The 20,879-nt window shown below is 48.9% G+C and overlaps 2 protein-coding genes across 2 annotated transcripts in view; one reads left to right on the forward strand and one right to left on the reverse strand.

Moving 5' to 3' along the window:
- Window positions 1–4,311, forward strand: part of IQGAP1 (IQ motif containing GTPase activating protein 1) — a 71,812-nt gene extending 67,501 nt beyond the window's left edge. Inside the window, exons 36-38 of the mRNA XM_048481726.1 lie at window positions 204–326; window positions 2,101–2,209; window positions 3,988–4,311. Of these exons, the coding sequence (XP_048337683.1) occupies window positions 204–326; window positions 2,101–2,209; window positions 3,988–4,101 (346 nt within the window). The 3' untranslated portion in view covers window positions 4,102–4,311. The remainder of the gene's footprint in view (window positions 1–203; window positions 327–2,100; window positions 2,210–3,987) is intronic.
- Window positions 4,312–9,803: 5,492 nt separating this feature from the next.
- LOC125424566 (melanotransferrin-like) overlaps window positions 9,804–20,879 on the reverse strand; it is a 38,776-nt gene continuing 27,700 nt past the window's right edge. Inside the window, exons 10-16 of the mRNA XM_048481911.1 lie at window positions 20,156–20,252; window positions 18,761–18,955; window positions 17,588–17,744; window positions 15,340–15,407; window positions 15,065–15,252; window positions 11,179–11,377; window positions 9,804–10,228 (exon numbers count right to left, since the gene is read on the reverse strand). Of these exons, the coding sequence (XP_048337868.1) occupies window positions 10,158–10,228; window positions 11,179–11,377; window positions 15,065–15,252; window positions 15,340–15,407; window positions 17,588–17,744; window positions 18,761–18,955; window positions 20,156–20,252 (975 nt within the window). The 3' untranslated portion in view covers window positions 9,804–10,157. The remainder of the gene's footprint in view (window positions 10,229–11,178; window positions 11,378–15,064; window positions 15,253–15,339; window positions 15,408–17,587; window positions 17,745–18,760; window positions 18,956–20,155; window positions 20,253–20,879) is intronic.

Here is a 20,879-nt window from a genome sequence, read left to right on the forward strand (position 1 = left end):
AAGAGCGGGCTGTCCAGTTCCTAAAGAGGCACGGGCAGATGCTAGCGACATCCTTCCCCACCCACAGTGTGCCAGTACCCCTCCCTAGCAGGCCTCGGTCTACTCTTGTGCCTGCCATTCACTGCATAGGCATTTGTCAGTTGCGATTCTGTAGCTGCTCCTCCACAGCTGACGTTGCCCATGCTCTTCCTTTTCTGCTTCAGGGTCTCAAAAAAGCCACGGGAAATGAAAGGAAAGAAGAGTAAGAAGATTTCCCTGAAGTATACAGCAGCCCGACTGCACGAGAAGGGAGTTCTGCTGGAGATTGAGGATCTGCAAGTCAACCAGTGAGTGTCCCTTGCTCACTTCAAGAGAGGAACTTTGTGACCGGTCTCTCTCTTCTGTGGGCAGGCTCCGTTTTCCCAGGCACAATTTTGGGACATTTTTTTCTAACGTGCAGTATGTACAAAAAACATGGCAGCAGCGCCATTTTTGCTAGGCTATTTTTCCTGCCCAAATTTCCGAGCGGCCTTTCCCAGGTCAGACGCCTCAGCCACAGGGAGGTCCAATCCAAGCGAGAAACGGTTAAATGACTTTCAAAAGCAACACCCCTTGGGCCCAAAGTGATCCAGGCTCTGAAAACGTTCCTAACAGGGCTGTGACCAGTAAGTGGCCCCGATCCTCTGGGTCAGGGGTGTCCAACTCTGGCACTTCAGATGTTCATGGACTACAATTCCCATCAGCCCCTGCTGGCATGGCCAATTGGAGAGGAGATATAGTTGCTGTATTCCTCACATTCCCCTTAACATAGCTGCAAAGCAACTAGAGAGCCCTCTCATGCCGGGCAACTGTGACCCAGACACAGAGGGGGGTGGGATGCTCAGGGGAAGAGCAATCCCTGGACAACTCAGCAAGGCTGTTCCAGGGTGAACACTTCCAGAGGCTCTCAGTAAAGGTTATCACAACCTTCGTCTACCAACTCGTAGTCATGCAGGTTGGGCAGCCTTCTTCTTCCTCTTCTACCTTTGACTCGCCTGGATGCTAAAGGCTTCAAGCCTGTCACACGATGTCCTTTTCTGGACTTTTTGATAAAGAAGAAGAGTTTGGATTTATACTCCCCCTTTCTCTCCTGTGAGGAGACTCAGTGGCTTACAAACTCCTTTCACTTCCTACAACAGACTCCTTGTGAGGTAGGTGTGGCTGAGTCCAGTATCTTTCATCTATAGGTTGAGAACCTTTAGGTAGGTTTCAGAGTTCCCCCTGCCAGGGTTGAAAGCACGGCAGAGCATCCGTGTTTGTTTTATGTTTCTTGCCCTCACATTTTGCTAAAATGTCCTGGCCTCAACATCTGTGATGTCATAGCTCCAGCTTTCTTCTTCCTGTCCCATGTCATGGGTGTCCATCTCGGTCAAATGCTTGGCAGGTCAACTGCAGAGAGACTGGCCATTTTTGTTGGTCAAAGCTATTGGATTTGGGGTCCAGAGTAATGAAAGTGTGTTGGTGTACTCCTGTATTGTGACTGGGTGAGTTTCAGTCCTGGACATCATTTGGCCATTTTCTCCTTGTGCTCATTGATCATGTGACCAAAGCTAATAAAAGCAAGATCCTAGAATAAAATCTGGTCTGGTGAAGAAGGGGAAGCAAAGCAGAGGAGTTCTCAACAGTTCTGTTGATCTCTAAGGTGTCGTTGCCCTGACCTCAATGGCTGTTAAGAGCCAGCATGGTGTAGTGGTTAAGGATCTCGGACACCCAGGTTTAAGTCCCCAGTCTACCACGGAAACTGGCCGGGTGACCTTGGGCCAGTCACAGTGTTTCTTGCCTTTGGAAACCCCACAGATTCACCATAAGTCAACTGGGATTTGATGGGTAAAAAAAAGGGACTAACAGACTTAAATCAAAAAGTTTCTTAGTGTTTTTCCAGCATTTGGTGGCTGGAAAAGTGGCCTGTCCAACGATGAACCCACAAGGAGTATTGAATCCCTTGATGTTGACTCTGAATGGAAAGCCAGACTGTGACTGCGTGTCCCTGCTAAGCCAAGAGCTCTTCACCTGGACTCTCCCTTTGCTCTTGAGCTGTCGTATTAGCTATCTAACGTCTGCCCTTCTCTCCAAATCACGTAGATTCAAAAATGTGATATTCGAAATTGGTCCCACCGAAGAAGTTGGAGATTTTGAAGTAAAAGCAAAGTTCATGGGTGTGCAGATGGAGACGTTTATGCTACATTATCAGGTATTTATTTGATAAATATATTTATATCTCATCTTTTTCTCCATTCAAATAAGTGTAATGTGGCTTACAAAAAGCATGTGCAAAATATTTGCACACAGCGGAAGACCATTAAAGCCAGTTAAAGAGACAAAACCCCAGGTGAGCAGCCCCCAAACTGCCAACTTTTCAAAAAAGAGATGATGAACCTCCATCGTACAGAACTGCTGTGTGAGAACCAGAGCTGGGGCGCCCTCCTGACTTGCTCTGGGAAGCTGTTCCACCAGGACCGTGTCACGGCTGCAAAGTCTCACGACCACAATGTGGCCAGTCAGATCAACTGGAATGTGAGAGAAAGTCCTTTAACTCTGCAGGTTTGTCATGAAGGTGGTGGGGGGAGAAAGAAACTCCAAGGCAGGAGGCGGGAGTGGCAGGGAAGGCGCAGGCAGCGGCCCATCCAGCCCTGCCAGCCGGGGAGTAGGAGGCAGGGCAGCACCTGCCACTGGACCTGAAGGCAGGAAAGGACCTGAAAGCGGAGGCAGAGGAGAGAGAGTGGGTCGAGGCCTTGCCCGCAGCACCAGCAGGGGAAGAGGGGGCAGGGAAGTCTGATGAGCGGCTGTTCTCATGGGGACCCCACGGGGGGAATAGGGGGCCTGCAGGTGGGGGCAGGGACTGTGAGTGAGACACAAGGGGAGGGGAGGGGAGGGATATTGGTGGGAGCCTGGATGGCCAAGGAGGATATAGCTTGCTGGGGAAGAGAGAGTGCGACCCAGCAGCTCTGTGGTGGCGAGAGTCTTGGCAGGGACCACAACCCAGTGGGACCAGAGGAAAGGCTCGGCGGGCCTCTGAGACACAACTAGGCATTCATGCGTGCATTGCCACCAGTGTACCAGATGGGAACTAAGCTAGTGGAGCATGAGCTGATGCGTGATCCATTTGTGATATATTCACGTTCAGATGCCCAACTGGGATTCCACTGAGCAAACAGGAAGTTTGGTCTCAGAAAGACAAAACTTCATGGGGAAAAGGAAACACATAAGGGAACACAGAAGCAGTTTTTGAAAAACCCAGTAAATCCTGACTCAGCTGATTGTCACGTGTTAATTAGGAAGCTCTGGTACGGACACCCCCAGCCAAGCAAAGCAACGTAGATTTAGGAGGATGCACCAAAAGTAGTCAAAATGATGAGGGACCAGCAATCACCCAGATTAGGAAGGGCTTCGGAAGTAAGAGCCAGCAAGCAGAATTGAGCGGGGGAGCATGTCGATGTTGCAAGAAATTGGCAAGTCAGATTCGAAAGTTGTCAAATTGCATATCCTAACTAGAAGACTTCTAAATGAAAAGGTGATTTTTATTAAATATATAAAACCTTTAAGATGGCATCACATTGTCAAGTGAAGTCATTCACTTCTGTGCTTCTGTTCTTAGGAAACTAGAGAATAAATTTGTGACTGATGTAAGTTGTGTGAAAAGTAGCTTTTACCTCTTATGCGCAGCCATCTTCCGCTCCTGTTTTTGACATGCGCCGTGACTGACCTTGTGCTGTGCTTTAAAAAAACCCTGAATAAACAACTACTGACCAGCCGCTGGGCAAGATCACATCCACGCTTTGTTCCCAGCTGCAACTCTGTGTGCGCCCCGCGGCCCCCCCCCCCCCCCCCAGGTAGTCTTGGTATGAAAAGAATACTGGCAAAGACCAACTGCCTTTTCTTCTTCCCATACCTTGGCTAACACTAGCCGGGTGGGGAGTCTCTTCGGTAGAGTCTTATTGGAGAATTGAGGATGTCTCTGCTCCGTTGCAGGATCTGCTGCAGCTGCAGTATGAAGGTGTGGCTGTCATGAAGCTGTTTGACAGAGCAAAAGTCAATGTTAACCTCCTCATCTTTCTCCTGAACAAGAAGTTTTATGGGAAGTAACTCCTGCTCCTCAGTCAACTGCGCAAAGAGCAGTTTGTGTTTGCTTCTGCGTGGGTTTTTTGTCCAGTGGAACTGAACCCCGTCCCGCATCCAGACTTCGCTGCCAAGTGCCTGGAGTTGGCTGTCGAGGGCCTACCTGAAATACTGCTATGCCAACTCTTGAATATATAGTTTCCTGGCTGCCATGCACATTAAATCATTACAAGAGTCTCTCTCTAGTGTTCAGTAAATATTTTTTGCACGAGTACTTGGGGGGGGGGGGGGGGGCAGCAGTCTGGTCCAGTGTGGAAGAAGGCGCCCCGGCCCCACTTCTGGACTTCAGTCTTAAGAGAATCAACAGAAGCCATGAGAAACAGATTCTAATAAGAGTGGTGAAACTGGTCTTGCCTCTCTGGTGTGAGTAAGCCACAGAACGTATCCCTCCTCATTTTGCTGTCCTGAGAGGTAGATGGGGCTGTAGGAATGAGAATTATGTCTGTCTGTGTGCTGTGCCTTGCTTTTAGCCAAGGGTTGGAAAATCTCCCCTAGGATATCCGGCAAACAAGGTGGTTACATGAGTCACTTTGCAGGGGGCGTGATCTATGGTTTCTCATCAGGCTGTTTCCTGTGCTACCTGTAGCTTTTGCAACCTGATTGAATGGCAGATTGAATGACATCGCTAACACTGAAAAGATGGAATCGGATTCAAAGATCTGTCGAGCCTGGAACATTGGGCTGTCAGGGATACACTGAGGTAGAAGAAGAATTGGTGTCTGTACCCCACTTTTCTCTACTTTAAGGAGTCTTAAAGCAGCTTACAATCACTTTCCCTTCTTCTCCCCACATCAGGCACCTTGCGAGGTAGGCCACTCAGCAGACTTTATGTGGAGAAGTGGAGAATCCATTCCTGTTCTCCAGGTTAGAGTCTGCCGCTCTTAACCACTACGCCACACTGGCTCAAAGCAAATGAAAGGCACCAGGTATAAAAAAGAGGAGGAGGAGTTTGGATTTATTACCCCACTTTTTCTCCTATAAGGAGACTCAAAGGAGACTACAAACTCCATCCCCTTCCTCCCCCTGCCACAGACGCCTTGTGAGGTGGGTGGGGCTGAGAGAGCAGCTAGGGGCAGCCTGGCGGGAGGAGTGCAGAGGAGACCCCGCAGATTGGACAATGGCTCAGCCCAGCCCTCTGTGGCTTTTGTGGCCGCTGAGTGTTCCTCCCTCCCTCCTTCCCTCTGCGCTGGCGAGTCCGGCCTGCCTGGCCCTTTTTTGAGCCGGTTGCTGCCTTCCATGTTGCACAACTGGGCGTGAGGGCCTCCAGCAGTCCTCCACAGGGGCAAAATGTTGGGATCCTTCAGCTGTGCTGGTTTCCGTCCTCCACTCCGCACAGCTGTGTTCTGCATGCAGAGATGTCTGTGTTGTGGGTGCCCCAGGCTTGGCATCCTGTCCCCCAGACCCCCTGACACTCACGAGGGTTGCATGCCACCCGGCTCTTGGCCAAGCCAAGCTCTACCAAAAGCCATTGCAACAGAGTTGTTGCAAAGATTGTTGTGACGCTGCTTTTAAAAATGCAGTTGGGGCACAACAACCATGACAAACAAAATTCTTCAGGCCAGCATTTCAGGAAGGAAGCCAGGAAAACTCCGCAGGCCAACCCTGGAAACTGACAACCATGTGATATTTTCAGGCCTGAAGATTGGCAACCGTGGCTTCTTCATCTTTGTGGCCTCTCAGTGCTGGGACTGTGGTTGTACAAACTGGCCACAGAGAAGAATAACGATACAGAGCTTATGGCCTCCATTATAGCCATAGGACAGCATGCCAGACTGTTCATGAGGGCACTGGAACGGTGGCTTCTGTCCCAGCTGAGACGCATGACCCATCCCCCCTTCAGAAGGCCCTCTGCCCCAGACCAGTATTGAGAACTCTAGAATGGTGGTCCCCCGAGGGGAACCTGGGGAGGGGTCTTCCCTTTGGGGTTCCAGAATATAAGATCATGGTCACCACTGATGCATCCCGCTTGGGACGGGGAGCGCATTCTTAGGACAGGAGTTCTAGAGTGTTTGGTCACGAGGCTCAAGACTACTGCGTCAAGATGCAATCGTTCTCTTGCATTGGGCAGTCAACCGTTAGTTGACCCCTGCCGTACACATCGTGGGGGAAGCAAATATGAGGACAGGTTCCTTCTGCAGATCCTTCCCTGCATTCCACAAATAAATCACAAGAAAACCCTCATAGGCCCGGTGCTTGAGAGAGGAGGCTTCCTGGATATGGAGTTATTTGCCACTCCGACCAATGCCAAAACCAAATGGCCCTGCTCAAGAGCAAGGAGGGGACAGAATGTGTTGGGCAATGCATTCCACAATGTTTGGAAAAGGATGTTCTGTTGTGCATTCCCTCCAATCCCGCTCATGCCCAGGGTTTGGAGGAAGACTGGGAAAGGGGAGGCCCCTGTGTAATGCTGACTACCTTCTGGCCTAGACAGGCCTGGTTTCCTGCTCTGAAAAGACTGGCCCAGAACAGCTTCGTCATGCTGCCAGTCCATTCAGATGTACTAGAGCGGGAGGGTGGGATGAACCCAGACATTCACCACCTCCGTTTCACAGTGTGGAGGATCCCACTTTCCTCGGGAGGTTAGAGAGGTCCTCCAACAAGCCAAGGATCCCTTGACTAGGCCGTCATGTAGACTAAAGTGGGACCGCTTGGCTTGTTGGAGTTAAGAGAGGGGTGTTCCCTGCCAGGGACAGCGGCACTGCAAGATGTACTTTCAAACCTACGTGAACTGGAGGGCTCGGGTCTGAGGTGGTTGCCTATCAAGGTACACCTTGCAGCCATTTTGGCCTTTCTGAAGGGTTACAAAAGAATTGCAGTTTTTCCCCACAAATGTTTCTTAAAAGGTTTACTGAATGTAAACCCACCAAGCACCACAATTGTCCCTCAGTGGTGCCTGATGCTAGCTAGATCGATAAAACCTTTTGAACCATTATCTGTGACCACCTTAAGCCCGCTGTCATGGAAAGTTTGTTTCCTGGTGGCAGTGTCATCTGCCCACAGGATTAGCGAAATATCAGCCCTGGGAGAAGGTCCACGAGCTCTAAAGATTAACTGCGGAAGAGGGGGGCTGAGGCCAGGCTTGTCGTTCCTGCCAAAAATAGTATCTAAGTTCCAGCTACCGCTGGAGCTCATTCCTCTGAACTTCTTCCCAAACCCAGCATTGGAAGGTGAGAGGGTTAGGAGCAATCTTCCCACCCAAGCAGCCAAGTGACGAGGAGGAGGAAATTTTGACTGGTTTTCCACCTTCAGGGAGAACTGCAGAATCGCTTTCCAGGTTTCCAACATCCAGGGCTGGGCTGGAGATTTTTTCACATCTCTCACAGACAGCAGAAAGGGTTCTAACACCATTGCATGCAGTAAAGAACTGAGCAGCAGCCCTGACAGACATCTCTTGCAACTGGGATCCCTGGGCCTCTGATGCACGCGGGGGAATGGAAGCATCCTTCTCCACCAGCGGTTCTCAACCATTGGGTCGTGACTCCTTTGGGGGTCAAACGACCCTTTCACAGGGGTCGCCTAAGACTCTCTGCATCAGTGTTCTCCATCTGTACAACGGATAAATGTTAGGGTTGGGGGTCACCACAACATGAGGAACTGTATCAAAGGGTCGCGGCATTAGGAAGGTTGAGAACCACTGAGCTAGAGGATGTGGAGGAAGGACTGGGGGTACTCCAACACTCCAAAGTTTTTCGAAGGTAATCATCTTACCCAGTCAAAGGCCTTATTTTGGTCTTATTGAAGTAGCCATTGTTTCTTCCCTTTGACTTCCCCTGTGTGAAAAGCCAGATGAAAAATGTGCACTCCTTCAGTGTTAATTTGGCTAAAGTCCCTTTCTCGACTTCTCTTTCCAAATGAAGCAGAAGTTGTCTCAAAGTGAATGTGAGACCCAGTAGGTACATTTTGACTAGATAAGCAACGGGATAAGGCTTGTGTAGTAGACTTGGAGACATAGTTAGTAAGTATACCCTAGTTTGTCTTACAAGTTACACAGTATTCCAGCCTTTCAGCAGATGGAGGTAGGACCCAATTTATTACAGGCCAAGCACAGCAGCAGAGTACAATGTTGTCTAATGAGATCAAACCCACCACACTGGAAGCAAGCTGGAGGATGGCCACTAAATCTAGTCGCCTCCTGTTGCTTTCCCCAAAACATATTTTGGGAGATGTTGTAGATTGCTTCTATGATCCCAATGCAAAGCTGTAACGACCATGTACTTCCCTTTCCATATTCCCCATTGATGTGGAGGGGAGGGGCATCAACACCTTGCAATACTTTTGCAGCCAATAATACAAGTCCTGTTCAGGAATATTTGTTGTTCTAAATGAAAAGAACTTCAATTCACCCCTTAAAGGGGGCGCAATGTCACATTCATGCAATTAATTTGTGCCATAGTTAATTTGTTCCCAAAACCTTCCCCCAAATCTTTGGTAGGCTATTTCAGAGACTAAACAAACATCTGTTTCTCAAAGGCCAGGGAGCATAAGAAGAGCTAAAATGTCTGTTCTCAGAAACCCAAACGATGGTCTCAAAATGGAGGGCTCTGAGAGAGTTTAGTCGTCATCTTGTGTGTCAAGACGGGCAAGAGGGTGGTCAGCTGCTGAACTTTCCCCCTAAAGGTGCTTGGCTGGACCGTGTGGCTAGCTGAGCCTCACGGATTAGGCCCCAAGCAGACCGTTACTTACCCTACTACTTGCACCCATCCCAGTTATCAGTAGCCAGTAGTCAGAAGAACAGGGCAGGAGTTCTCCTGGGTCCTGACTCAATCAGTCTCTCTTGCCTTTTTGTTGGAACTCCAGAAAAGTTATCTCTGGCTTTCCTGCCAGTTTACTTCACACCATCTCAGAATTCATTTTGGGGTAGAAAAATTTGTCTTTTGCCCTTCATAGGTTGTGTGGGCTCTGGATCCTTGCGTGGAGCCCCACTTGTTTCAGTGCTCTTTGCTTCTGGAAACGCTGGTCCTTCTCCTCTTCAGCCCTGCTTTCCCTGTACATCTCTTCAAAACTGGTAACTGTCACCCATCCAACCACCTCCGTTTTCTCTTGTGTGTGCAGTTCATAGCTTGAAATATATTTCATGTTTGTATTATTTTCATTCTTTAATAAAAACCTTTCAACTATACAACTAACTGCTTGAGTTCTCACCAGGAATTATCCTGGTATACCTGATACAAATGTGGTGGGATTGGTGGTACACAATTAACCCAATAAAATACAAAAATGAACCAAATAGTGTAAAACAAAAAGTTTACTGCTTTAAGCAATGCTATTTTACAGAAAGAAATACTCTCACCTAAATCATATACAATATTCTTATTTGCACTTTTAAAGCTAAAGTATCGAATAACGTATATCAATATATAGCACTTCCATTCCTCATGGAGCAGCAGTGGCGTAGGAGGTTAAGAACTCATGTATCTAATCTGGAGGAACCGGGATTGTTTCCCAGCTCTGCCGCCTGAGCTGTGGAGGCTTATCTGGGGAATTCAGTTTAGCCTGTGCACTCCCACACACGCCAGCTGGGTGACCTTGGGCTAGTCACAGCTTCTTGGAGCTCTCTCAGCCCCACCTACCTCACAGGGTGTTTGTTGTGGGTGGGGAAGGGCAAGGAGATTGTCAGCCCCTTTGAGTCTCCTGCAGGAGAGAAAGGGGGATATAAATCCAAACTCTTCTTCTTCTTTAATATCTTCTCTGTTTCAGATTGAGTAGAAAAATAAAGACCCACTCGAGAACGTCACCAGGCAGTGGGTTTTCCGTGCGCCATCCAGGGAGTCAGTCTTTCATAGCTAGTGATGCGCTCATGATGTTTTTATGTGAGTGTTTCATTGTATAAGATAGAGTCGCTTATAACAGTAAACGTTTTGTTTTGCACTATAATGTCTTGCATTGCATTGGGTTATCCTGGTATACACAGACGACTGATCCCAGTCGCCCACTCCCACTCTCTGTCTCCAGCAAATTCCCCCAACCGAAATGCCTACTGAGGGTAAGACCACCAATTGTATTCTCTGTCATTGAAGTATTGATCACAAGGAGCAGAATGTTATGAGACCAAGACTTGCCATCAGTAGAAAAAAGTTGTTCACGGATTCCACAGCTGCAATGAAATACAAGCCACAAGAACACATAAGCAGCATTATCTACTCCTTCTGACATATGAAACAGCCATATCCCAAACAAACCATTTGTCTGCTCTGGAATTATTTCCTCTGATTGGCAGTGGCATTCCAGGGTTTCAAGCAGAGATCTTTAAGAATGTAAGCAAAGCCCTGCCGGATCTGATGAAATGTCCATCGTCTGCAGATCTTCCTCTGTGGGATGGGAGGGGACGTACAACTTGCCTTCCTTACCCACCAGCATGGCTGGGGTGGCCTGAACAAGCAGGCCTTTCTCAGACTGCCCCCCACCGCCCCCGCCGGCTGAGCCTCAGGTGGGCAGGATGTCCAAAGCAGGGCCTCTGAAGATGAACATCATGATCAGGTGGGGTCATAGGGGACCAAATGATCCTTATGCTGCCTTTAAGCCATACGGGGCTTCCAAGGTCAATCGCAGCCCCTTGAAGTGGAAGTCAACTGGGAGCAAGTATGGGTGGAACAAGAATTTATAATCTAAGTTAAATTATGTTCAGGTAGCTGCTTTAAGCTATGAAAAAGTGAGATATAAATATTTTAAATGTAACCAAAATATTTCAGGAATCATTTCTTGAGTATAAGATCCTCTATGAATACATGCATGGAAAATTCTGCTTGAGACAAAGCCTTTTCATCACAAGGATTTCCCCAGCAGCCCCACACACATGCCTGCCCTGGGCCTATCCGCCGATTGCACCACTGCCCCTGATAGCCCTGCACAGAGAGGGGAACCAGACGGTAAGTGTGGTGGAAACTAGGCACGGTGGCAGGATAGGATACAAAAGGGGTGGGTGAGGGGTGAGATCCCCTCTGGGTTAACAACCAGCTCTGAAAGCTCCCCTTCTTCTTGTTCATTCCCCAAAAGGCCAGTCTTGCTGTTAGAACAAAGAAAAGATGCAGAGTAAGTCACACTCACCTGCCCCCGAACACTGGAGGGTTTCCAAGCCTTCCATAGACTCCAGGAATTGCTGCTCCAGCCAAGACGTGAAAGTGGTGTTCTTCCCAACAGGCACAATTTCAATGGTGGAATCCATGAAGATTAAATCTTGTCCTTGGAAGTTTGTGGAATCGAACATTTTAAATCCATTTCCATTGTTGTCGTCTCCAAAGAAATCCTGAAATCCAGGCAGAGACTTCCCATTGCACCAGGAAATGTCTCAAAGTAAATACATTTAAAAACATTTCCTAGCAGGCCTAGGAGGTGCTGGGACAGATTTCTTGCAGCAAAGGCTGCTTGGGTTCACAGTTGTCCAGGAGGGGGGCGCTACAGGCCCAGGGGCAGAAGAGGTTCCCTGGCGGGTTCTGGTGAGAAAGAGCTCCTAAGGGAGTCAAAGCACGGTTGAGAGAGCGCTCCCACCTGCCAAACGTGGATGCCTTTGAACACAAAGGGTGCGACGGAGCCCTGGGATGTTCAGGCGGGTAGGCAGTGAACACCTGAGAACCCACTTAGACGCCCTCATAGGCAAATACATGCACACAAGCTACTCTCTCCAGAGCCAGGAACTAAAGTGTATGACCTCCCTAAACATGCCCAGTGCTGCTGCATACTGCCCCTTGGGGTGCTATGTGGGTTGTTTCAAACAAGAGGGTTGGCATTACCAAGTATCTGGTGCTGTCACAATAAACTAAATATGAACTACTGTGCAATTTGAAATCATTCTTCAATAAAAAGTTCTCTGCAGCTGTTTTACCAATTTACCAATTTGTCTTAGAATTAAAATTGGGTGGATTACAGATGCTAGCAATAAACACACATAGAAATAGGACTAGAAAAGACTAATAGTGCAATTCACGAGGGGGGGGGAGTGGTGGAAACAGCACGAGGGTGCCCTGGCACAAGTGCCCCCAACGCCAGAACAAGGGGTGAATCTGCTGGTGGGAGGGCAAATACACCAGCTCCAAGGAGCAGCGACTAAGTGGGGCACAGATGGGCTGGCACAGAATGGGTGCCAACGTAACATCGGTGTGGAGAGCCACACCAGAGTGAAGTGGGGTGGAAAGGGGGTGGGCCTGGGGCTTGAGGGATTCGCAGCATGGGAACACTCCCTTTCCCAAGTGTGAATTTACACCTGGGGAAACTGTGGGACAGCCCATAGGGGCCAATGGTGCTGGGGAAACCTGGTCCATGCACACACATGCCGGGATGCTTACAAGGGAGAAAGGGCTTAGGAAGTACCCCTCTGGCCAATGGGCAGGCTCAGGCCAAAGGCAAGCCCCCTTGGGGGCCAACGGGAAGGCAGCACCCACTTCATAATGGCCGGGGATACATTCCCCAATAGGCAGGAGGTTGTGGCAGGGAGTGCTGCCAGTTGGAGTGTGAGAGTGCGGTCCAGCAGTCCAGTCAGAGAAGCCTGGGTGAGGAACGGGAAGGGGTGGGCAGACCACCCTTGAGAGCAGCGTCAGACAGGTTGGCCATCACAGCATCCCGACTGACGGCAACCATGTTCTGCAGAGCCACGGAGGAAGGAGTGGCCGTGGATTCCCCCCTTGCATGAGCCAGCCCACAAGACACTGTTCACCTTGGCCAGGACCTGAGGTGTGGGTCCCAAAGGGGTCAGCATGCCCACCCCTGGCCACCAGCCACAAAGCCTCAGGTTGCCATCGGGGTGCCCCAGGGATGCTGGGACCTACCCCCAATGCTGCCCCCCCATTCACGAGCACAATCCTGAGCATGGGGTGCAGTGAGAGGCAGACTGCTGGCAGGACTCATGACTTCTATGTGTTTCCTACCCCACAGGTACTGCTGGAGAGTCCCTGCAGAGGTGCTTCCCCCCCCAGCCATTTGGAGGCCCTCCTGCAGGCAGTCCGCAACTTCCTCTGGAACCTCTTCCATGCTTTGCAGGTCCTTCTGCTAGACGCCCCTCACCTGGCTCCTGTCCCAGGGCTAGCAGGGTGGGCAGCTGGGTCTTTGGGCCCCTGACGCTGGCCACCACGGCCGCCATTAGCCCAGCGACGCCTCTATTCCACCCCCTTTTCTGGGGGGGGAGCCACTGTCCCACTCACCTCACCTTCCTCTGTACTCCAGATGCCAGAACATGGGACAAATATTTATTTACTTATTTATTTACTTTATAGTCAGCTTTCTCACTGAGACTGAAGACAGATTTTACTGTGAAAGTCAATGCACGGAACAGGTGTTCGTTTCCTCCCATACTTTTCCAGCCACAGAGCTCCAAAGTAGATTATAAGGACAAACACTGTATAGACTCAACCCTCTTCAAACCTTTGTTATCCTGAAGCAGCATATAGCAATTTTATTGCAATCATGTTATTAATGGTTATTGTGCTATTACTGTAAGAATAAGTTGGGGGCTCCAGTGTGGATAAGAAGAGCCGCAGCTCGGGGCTGTCCTGGAAAAGGCAGGGCTCTCTGCCTACTTGCAGGGACCCTGGGAAATGTAGGGAACTCTACCCCTATGAATACACACAGATAGACTGCCATCAGCTGAGACGCCCCTCATTAACCTGGCTGTCTAATCACCGCTGACAAACAGGAAGTGAGATGAACTGGCAGGGTTTTGATCCCCCCAAGCACCCAGATATCCTATTTCCAGCTCAGGATGGTTAGCCAGCGAGGGCTGAACAGATCTGGTCAGTCACACATGCCATAGAAACAGCAACTGTAAGTTACTGCAATGCAGTGCTGGGCTAGCATCTGGGAGAGTTGGTTTCAAAAACCCCGGTTTGCCACAGAAGCTTGCTGGGCGACCTTCGTCCCGTCACCCCCTCTCAGCCTGACGTCTCTTGACGGGGTTGTTGTGAGGATAAAGGGGAAAATGTTGTCAGGCCCCTCAGGTCTCCACTGTGGAGAAAAGTGGGTGTATTTCTAGTTAATATGTAAACATGCAAGCCACAGGGTGCCTTCGACAATGGTCTGATTTCTGGTGTTGTAACAGATTGCAACAGGCTGCCAGATTTGTTTCCCAGCCCAGTTCAGAGTGCTGCTGCTGCCCTTCAAAGCCCTGAATGGTCCTGGGCTGGCATAGCTGAAGGATCCTTCCCACCCACGGAAGTCCCACCCACTCCTTCAGTCGAAGAGCAGCTGTGTCTGCCCCACTTGTCCTGCTTGCCTTGAATGAAGGGGGCCAACGGGGAGGTCTTTCACAGGGGCAGCACCCAGGTATCCACGCGGGCTTGCCCATCAGTCATTCTTTGCTGGTGGCTTGATTCTGGTTTGCTACTGACTGGATGCTCTGACTCAACAGCTGTTGTTCCTCTTATTGGCACAGGCTTCTAAAATGCCTTCTCAGGCACGCTGTTCTGCCATTGTTCAGGTTTGTTATATTTCTTGTGCAGCTGATGTTATCGCTTCTTCTTTCAGGCTTTCAAAGTGGGCCTTTTGTGTTTTTAGCTGTCTAAGCAGCTCTGAGTACCAATGTGTTGGAAAGACAGAGTGGAGTCTTCCAAGGGGTGATGCGTGCCATAGCCATGTCTTTGTGCCCACAAGCCCAGCCTCTGACGGCTATGGAAGCATCACCAAGGGGACCTAAACACACTTGGGCAGAGAGGCGGGTTGCCATCCTCTAGGTGGAACCTGGAGATCTTCAAACCCCAAAGGCCAGTTCCTTTGGGGGAAATGGCTGCTCTGGAGGGTTTACTCTTCTCTGGCATTGTGTCCTTGCTGAGGTCACCTCGCTCTGCAACCCTGCTGCCCTTCCCAGGATCCGACCCTAAACCTCCAGGAAGTTAACAACCAATAGTTGGCCACCCTAGCAGTGAGGGGGGAACAGGGGCTCCTAATCATGACCACTGCTTGTTTCGAAGGAAGCCTTCTAAGTGCACCCAGACACGCCGACGGGTACCTGAGCTTTGCTGAGAAGTCCATACACAGCCAAAGCATTGGTCTCTGGGTGAACCATGACGGCACGAGCGGGCACCTTGCCCCAGTGACACCGGGCAAACTGGCTGACTTCAGCACGGGCCCCATTGGGGCACAAGAGCTGGAAATCCCTCGAGTGCAGCAGGGCGGCCCAGGAGTTGTTGTTGTTACCTGGTAGGGAAAACTAGATCAGTGAATAGATCTGAAAAGGAAAAGGAGAGATTTAGGGGCCAAAACACTCAGAAAACAGCACCCTACCATCTGTGTTCTCAAAGACTGTAGAGTGTTTGACAAAGGCCACATCACCACGGTGCTCAGCTAAACACCTGCAAAAAAGATGGCATCATGGATTGTTCAGTGCAGTTTATTACAGACAAAGAATCCAACCCTTGCACCACCACAAGCTCTGGCCCTGCAAAACAGCGTTCTGAAATCTGCCTGGTCTGTGGAAGGCAAGATCTGGCAGCTCTATCCGCCTTCCCTGGTCTCCCCTGTTGATTTGGAGAGGAAATGCTCCTTCAAGGATGCAGCATTTGCCATTCCAGGGGAAAAAATGGAACCTCCCAGGGCTGTGATCAGTGTTGTATTTCAATTTCTGTAGCTAACATCCATAAAACATCTCAGCCTTGCACAAATACATCTAGAATATAATTGTTCTGAGGACGAATATCAATGGCAGTGGAGGCCCAAGAGGAGGGACGGAAGTAATCTGAGCAACAGCCAGCAGAGGGCGATGACAACGCAAAGACGAAGAAGAGGGACTATCAGACCTGTGTTTCAAAGTCAGACGGGACAAAGTTCACACAAAGGTCCATTACTGACACTAATTGCTTTGTTATTTCTCATTTTGGATATTCCTCGTCATAGCAATATAACAGAACAGAAGGCACTGAAGCCAACACCACAAGTTAAGCATGTGGCAACTAATGTACCGTGTTTCCCCGAATATAAGACAGTGTCTTATATTAATTTTTGCTCCCAAAGATGTGCTATGTCTTATTTTTAGGGGATGTCTTATTTTTCCTGTGTTCTGTTCGTCGGGCATGCTTCCAAACAAAAACTTTGTTATGTCTTACTTTCGGGGGATGCCTTATATTTCGCATTTCAGCAAAACCTCTACTATGTCTTATTTTTCGGGGATGTCTTATATTAGGGGAAACAGGGTATAATCAAGAAAACAACCAATAGGCAAAATACATCTTACACATGAAATGCAAGCGAAAGCAAATTAGCCTTCAAGAGGAATCTTGAAATAGTGAAGTTCTGAATCCCACAGGGAAAGTGCTTCAATAATCTTGCGGTATTTTGATACGCAATCCTGATCATGCCCGTGAATCCACACATTTCTAATGTCGCCTTAATTGCCTATGTGAGTTTCAGTGTGAGGTTGTGAAGAAATGTCTCTCCTGCATGAGTTCTTTCCTACATCTTCACTAAAAAACAATGAAAGTTTTGCTGTGATGGAATGTAATGTTAATCACGTGTAATATGCAATTCAGGCATGGTTAGATGTGCATGCATATTTGACATGCAAGGTTTAACAGTATATTGCTTACAGAGTTTTTCTAATTTCTCATAAATTATTTCTCCTTTCGACAGAAGAAGTGATGTTGATGCTTTACCCGTGACAGCAGCCTCAGTCCCTCCCATCTCCCATAACTCCCTGTATGTGGCAACCCCATTTTGTAAAATCAGATGTTGGGCTATGTTAACAGCAGCTACATAAACTGGCCACAATTTATACTCTCTAAATCTCTCAGATTTGGAATTCCATTAAATCTGCCTTTTCTTTAATTGGCAAAACTCTGAGCAAGAAGCTTTGAAATCTAACCTTTCCCCTGAAATCAATTTGGGTAGAATGGGAACTCTCCCTAGAAGCTAAAATGACTCAACTGAGGTTGTCCTGCACTGGTCAAATGATGAGAAGACAAGAGCTGCTGGAAAAGACAGTCATGTTAGGGAAGGTTGAAGGCAGCATGAAAAGAGGAAGCTCAAACACGAGATGGATTGGCTCTATGAAGGAAGCCAGGACCCTCCGTTTGCAAGACCCGAGTAAGGCTGTTAACAATAGGACGGTTGGGAGGACATTGATTCATAAGGTCGCCAAGAGTCAGAAACGACTTGACAGCATTCAACACACACAGAATAGGAATGGCACGGATGCCTGTACAGGACTGAATTCTTTAGGGTAGGCTGTTTATCTATTCAACAGTGTTTTATTTGGACAGATCAAGAATTAGATTTATTCTAAATAAAAGTTTTAAGTAATACATTAACTATTGTTTGGGTAGGACATTCAGGGTTTCACTTGAACTGGAAATAAATACATAAACCAAGATAGAGGGCTGAACTCTGCCTAGTTTGGTGGTCGATGGCAGACCCCCACCACAACGCCACTACTATTTATTACTCCTTTTATTTTTATCCAGAACTTTTCAACTGACCTTCTGGCTTCCCAGAATCAACACCTGGCGGTCATGGATTTGTGCCCGTGTTTCCCCCTTACCTGAAGGCTCCGGTATCGTTGTAATAGTGCTCCTTGTCATTGGCATTGCATTTATAACTCCCGTTGCCATCACCAATGCAGAGTTCACAAAGGCTGGCTGGGAAATCATCCCTCCTGGCACCAGGAATGCAGCTGGCCGAGAAGAAGGCACTCACCGCTGGAATGGAATGAGAAGAGACTTACTTTGCTGGGGACACAAGAATGACACTCACTGGAGCTTCTTGAAAAGGGAAAGGAAGGGACTTGTGGGACTGGACACTGAGCCTGGTCAGAATTCCTGCAGTTCTCAAGTGACATTCTCAAGTACATCTCAGCGCCCAGAAGGGCTTGAGCCAGCAGGATGACAGGCTGAGGTCACAGGCTGACTGATCCTTCCAGTCGTGCTAAGTTGGTGTGAAATTGCCCTGCACTATATTAGCACATCAACAGAGCTCAGTCGTGTCTGGTAGCAGCTTCCTATGGCATGAGAAAAACCTTTGCCCTCACCAGCTCCCTGAGCACCTTGGAGTGGACACAAAGCAGGTGTCCTGCGGCTGTTACTCCACCACTAGCGCCGCATGAAGCTCCTCGACACCGAATCAGACCTTTCTGTCCACCAGCTGTGTCTAGTAGGGCCTCCTCAAACTGGCAGGGACTCTCCACTGTCTCAGACAGAGAAAAATCTTTCCCAGCGTTTGCTGCCCGAGAGACCCCTCAGCTGTGCTGCTGGAAGACCGCCATTGAGGGGCCGCTCACGACCTCCCGCGGCAGCTGATTCCACTGCAGAACTGCACTTACTATGAAATATTATAACACTGTTATAAAATTACAACTCCATGTTGAACATGTCTTTTAAGTGTAAAGTGATCAGAGGCGATCCCTCTTTATGTCAAGAAATGCCATTAAAGGTTTTTGATTCTGATACGATGAAATTGGTTCTTAATGTCCAGGCAGAATGTTTCTACCCATCACTGAAACCCATTCCTGTGAGTCCAATCCAGCCTGGTGTAGTAGCGGTTAAGAGGGGTGGACTCGGAAATGGAGAACCAGGGATGATTCCCTCCGCATGAAGCTGTGCTCCCCCCCCCCCCGCTTCTCCCAAGCAAATCAGGCACTCCTTTCTACCTCTGCATTTTCCCGCTGCTTGGCAGAGACCAGGCTCCGCCCCCAGAGGGCCCCCAACCCCCCACTTGCCTTGTGGGAGGCTGCAGCCCCGAGGCTGAATGAAGCCCCTCCTTAGCAGGATGCCGAGAGGCATGCTCCATCCAGTCATCGACCCGTAGCCAGCATGGCAGGACTTCTTCCCTTTGAGCTCGTGGGTGGTGAAGGCATTGGAGGCGTTTCGCCGCACAACGGCTGTAGCGTAGTAGGTGTCCTTCGTGTCCCCATCTGGAAGAACAGAGAGAAGCCCAGACGCCTTCTTCCCCTCTCCCTTGACACGCACCTTTCCCACCCAAGAACTCAGGAGATGTGTGAATTAACCCGCCAAGTCTTCCTGGGTCCTCCATGTGGTGGAATGCTTGGCCGGGGCCCCAGTGCCTGCCTTCCGGCATCTAATTTAAGTGCTGCCTTCATCAGAATCATCATCCCCTGCAGTTTTAAATATAGTTCTTTGAAACTATTAAACTATCGAAACTATTTGATGTAGGGGGAGGGCGGTCTATAAACCCAATTAATAATAATAATAATAATAATAATAATAATAATAATAATAATAATAATAATAATAATAATAATATGAAACTAATAATTTGAAACTAATAATAATAATTTGAAACTATTAAACATAGTTCTTTGGAAAAAAGAGCATTTATATTGCCCGGGACAGCTTTTAGCATTTTCCACAGTTGTGTCCCCCACTTTCTTTCCCGTGGCAGCAGGGAGCCCCAACTGAATGGGGAAGAAAATGGTGGGTGCAATTATAGAAAAAGATAAGTCTTGCTAATAGTTTGTCCCAGGAAATATAAATGATCTTTTTCAAAGAATTATGTTTAGTAGTGAAGGAATAATGATCTAGACAAAGGCGGCGCTTAAATAAGGTTGTTAGGCGCTGAAAGAGAATCTGCACTATTTCAAAATGTGGATCATGCTGCTGCAACCTTCGCCACGGCATGCCTGACCGCACGTAGTTCTTTCAGTGGAAAAACACATGTTGATCTTTATGCATTGGAGTTAAGGGCATTGGTTGCATTTCCATCTGTAAGATACACAAGCAGAGGGCTTTATTGTGAGATCCTAGTTCACCTGAAGTTGAGCGGAAATTTTTCACACCCCCTTTTCTTAGTCACAGTAAAAACATTTGTGGAGGTGGCAGTGCCCCCCTTGTCCTTGGTCCCCCAAGCATGTGCTGAAGGGCGAATCCAGGGCTGGGCCTGGAATGAGACTGCCAGAGCAGGAAAGTCATGAGGCGCTGGCATCAGAGGAGAGCCCGAGTGGAGCTGCGGAGAAGCTGCTGATGCAACTGGGGCTCTTCTGTTTGTTCATGGGGAGTCTCTGTCCTCAGCTTCCCCACTTCCTGGTGAGCCTCCTGCCTCCAGGCGGCTGCAGGGTGGCTCAGACACACCAGCCAGTGTCCTCTGGCTCCCTTACCTGCGTAACGTTCCCCGGCAGCAGGCACCAGGCCATATTTCTTCCCAGCCATGTAAATATCCTCCCCTGCCAAAACTACAGCATCAATGTCTCTTTTCTGCAATTAAAAGGAAAACAAGGGTGTGGCTGGAGGAGAGCCCTGGAAGCCTTGGCTGAGTCACTGGGGTGGGGATGGGGGATGCTCAGCTCAGCTGCCCCAGAATGGCACATCTCACACCTCACCTCTTATGCCAAGAGACCACAGAAGCAGAATGCAGTAATGGATGGCACAAGAACCAACCCAAGCCCTAAAGGGAATGACCAGGAAGCCCACCAACCCACCAACAGGACCCCCTGAGAGCCACGGAGTTCCAGGGTGGACAGAGCCTTTTCCGCTGACTAGTCCAGACCCTGGAGCACCCAGGAGATACAACGTTGAAGCAGTTGTGTCTGGGTTGCCGTCAGAGCATTGAAAACAGAGGGGTAGGGTGAGGCGCAATGGCACACAATGCTGTGATGTCACTTCTGATTTGTACCTTGAAGTGATGTCATGCTGCTCTAGTAAACCACTGTGTATGGATTTCTAGCATAGACACACATTCCTGGAATGCCATGACCTCAATTCTGGTACAAACCAGCAGTGATGTCACAGTGTTGCACGTCGTAGGACAACGTCACTCCCTGTTCCCTACCCTTTACTCCCAGGCAAGAATATATTTTGCTCCCGGGCTAGAACTCCCAAGCT

The sequence above is a fragment of the Sphaerodactylus townsendi genome, linkage group LG17, assembly GCF_021028975.2.
Source record: "Sphaerodactylus townsendi isolate TG3544 linkage group LG17, MPM_Stown_v2.3, whole genome shotgun sequence".
In the NCBI taxonomy this organism is placed as follows: domain Eukaryota; kingdom Metazoa; phylum Chordata; class Lepidosauria; order Squamata; family Sphaerodactylidae; genus Sphaerodactylus; species Sphaerodactylus townsendi.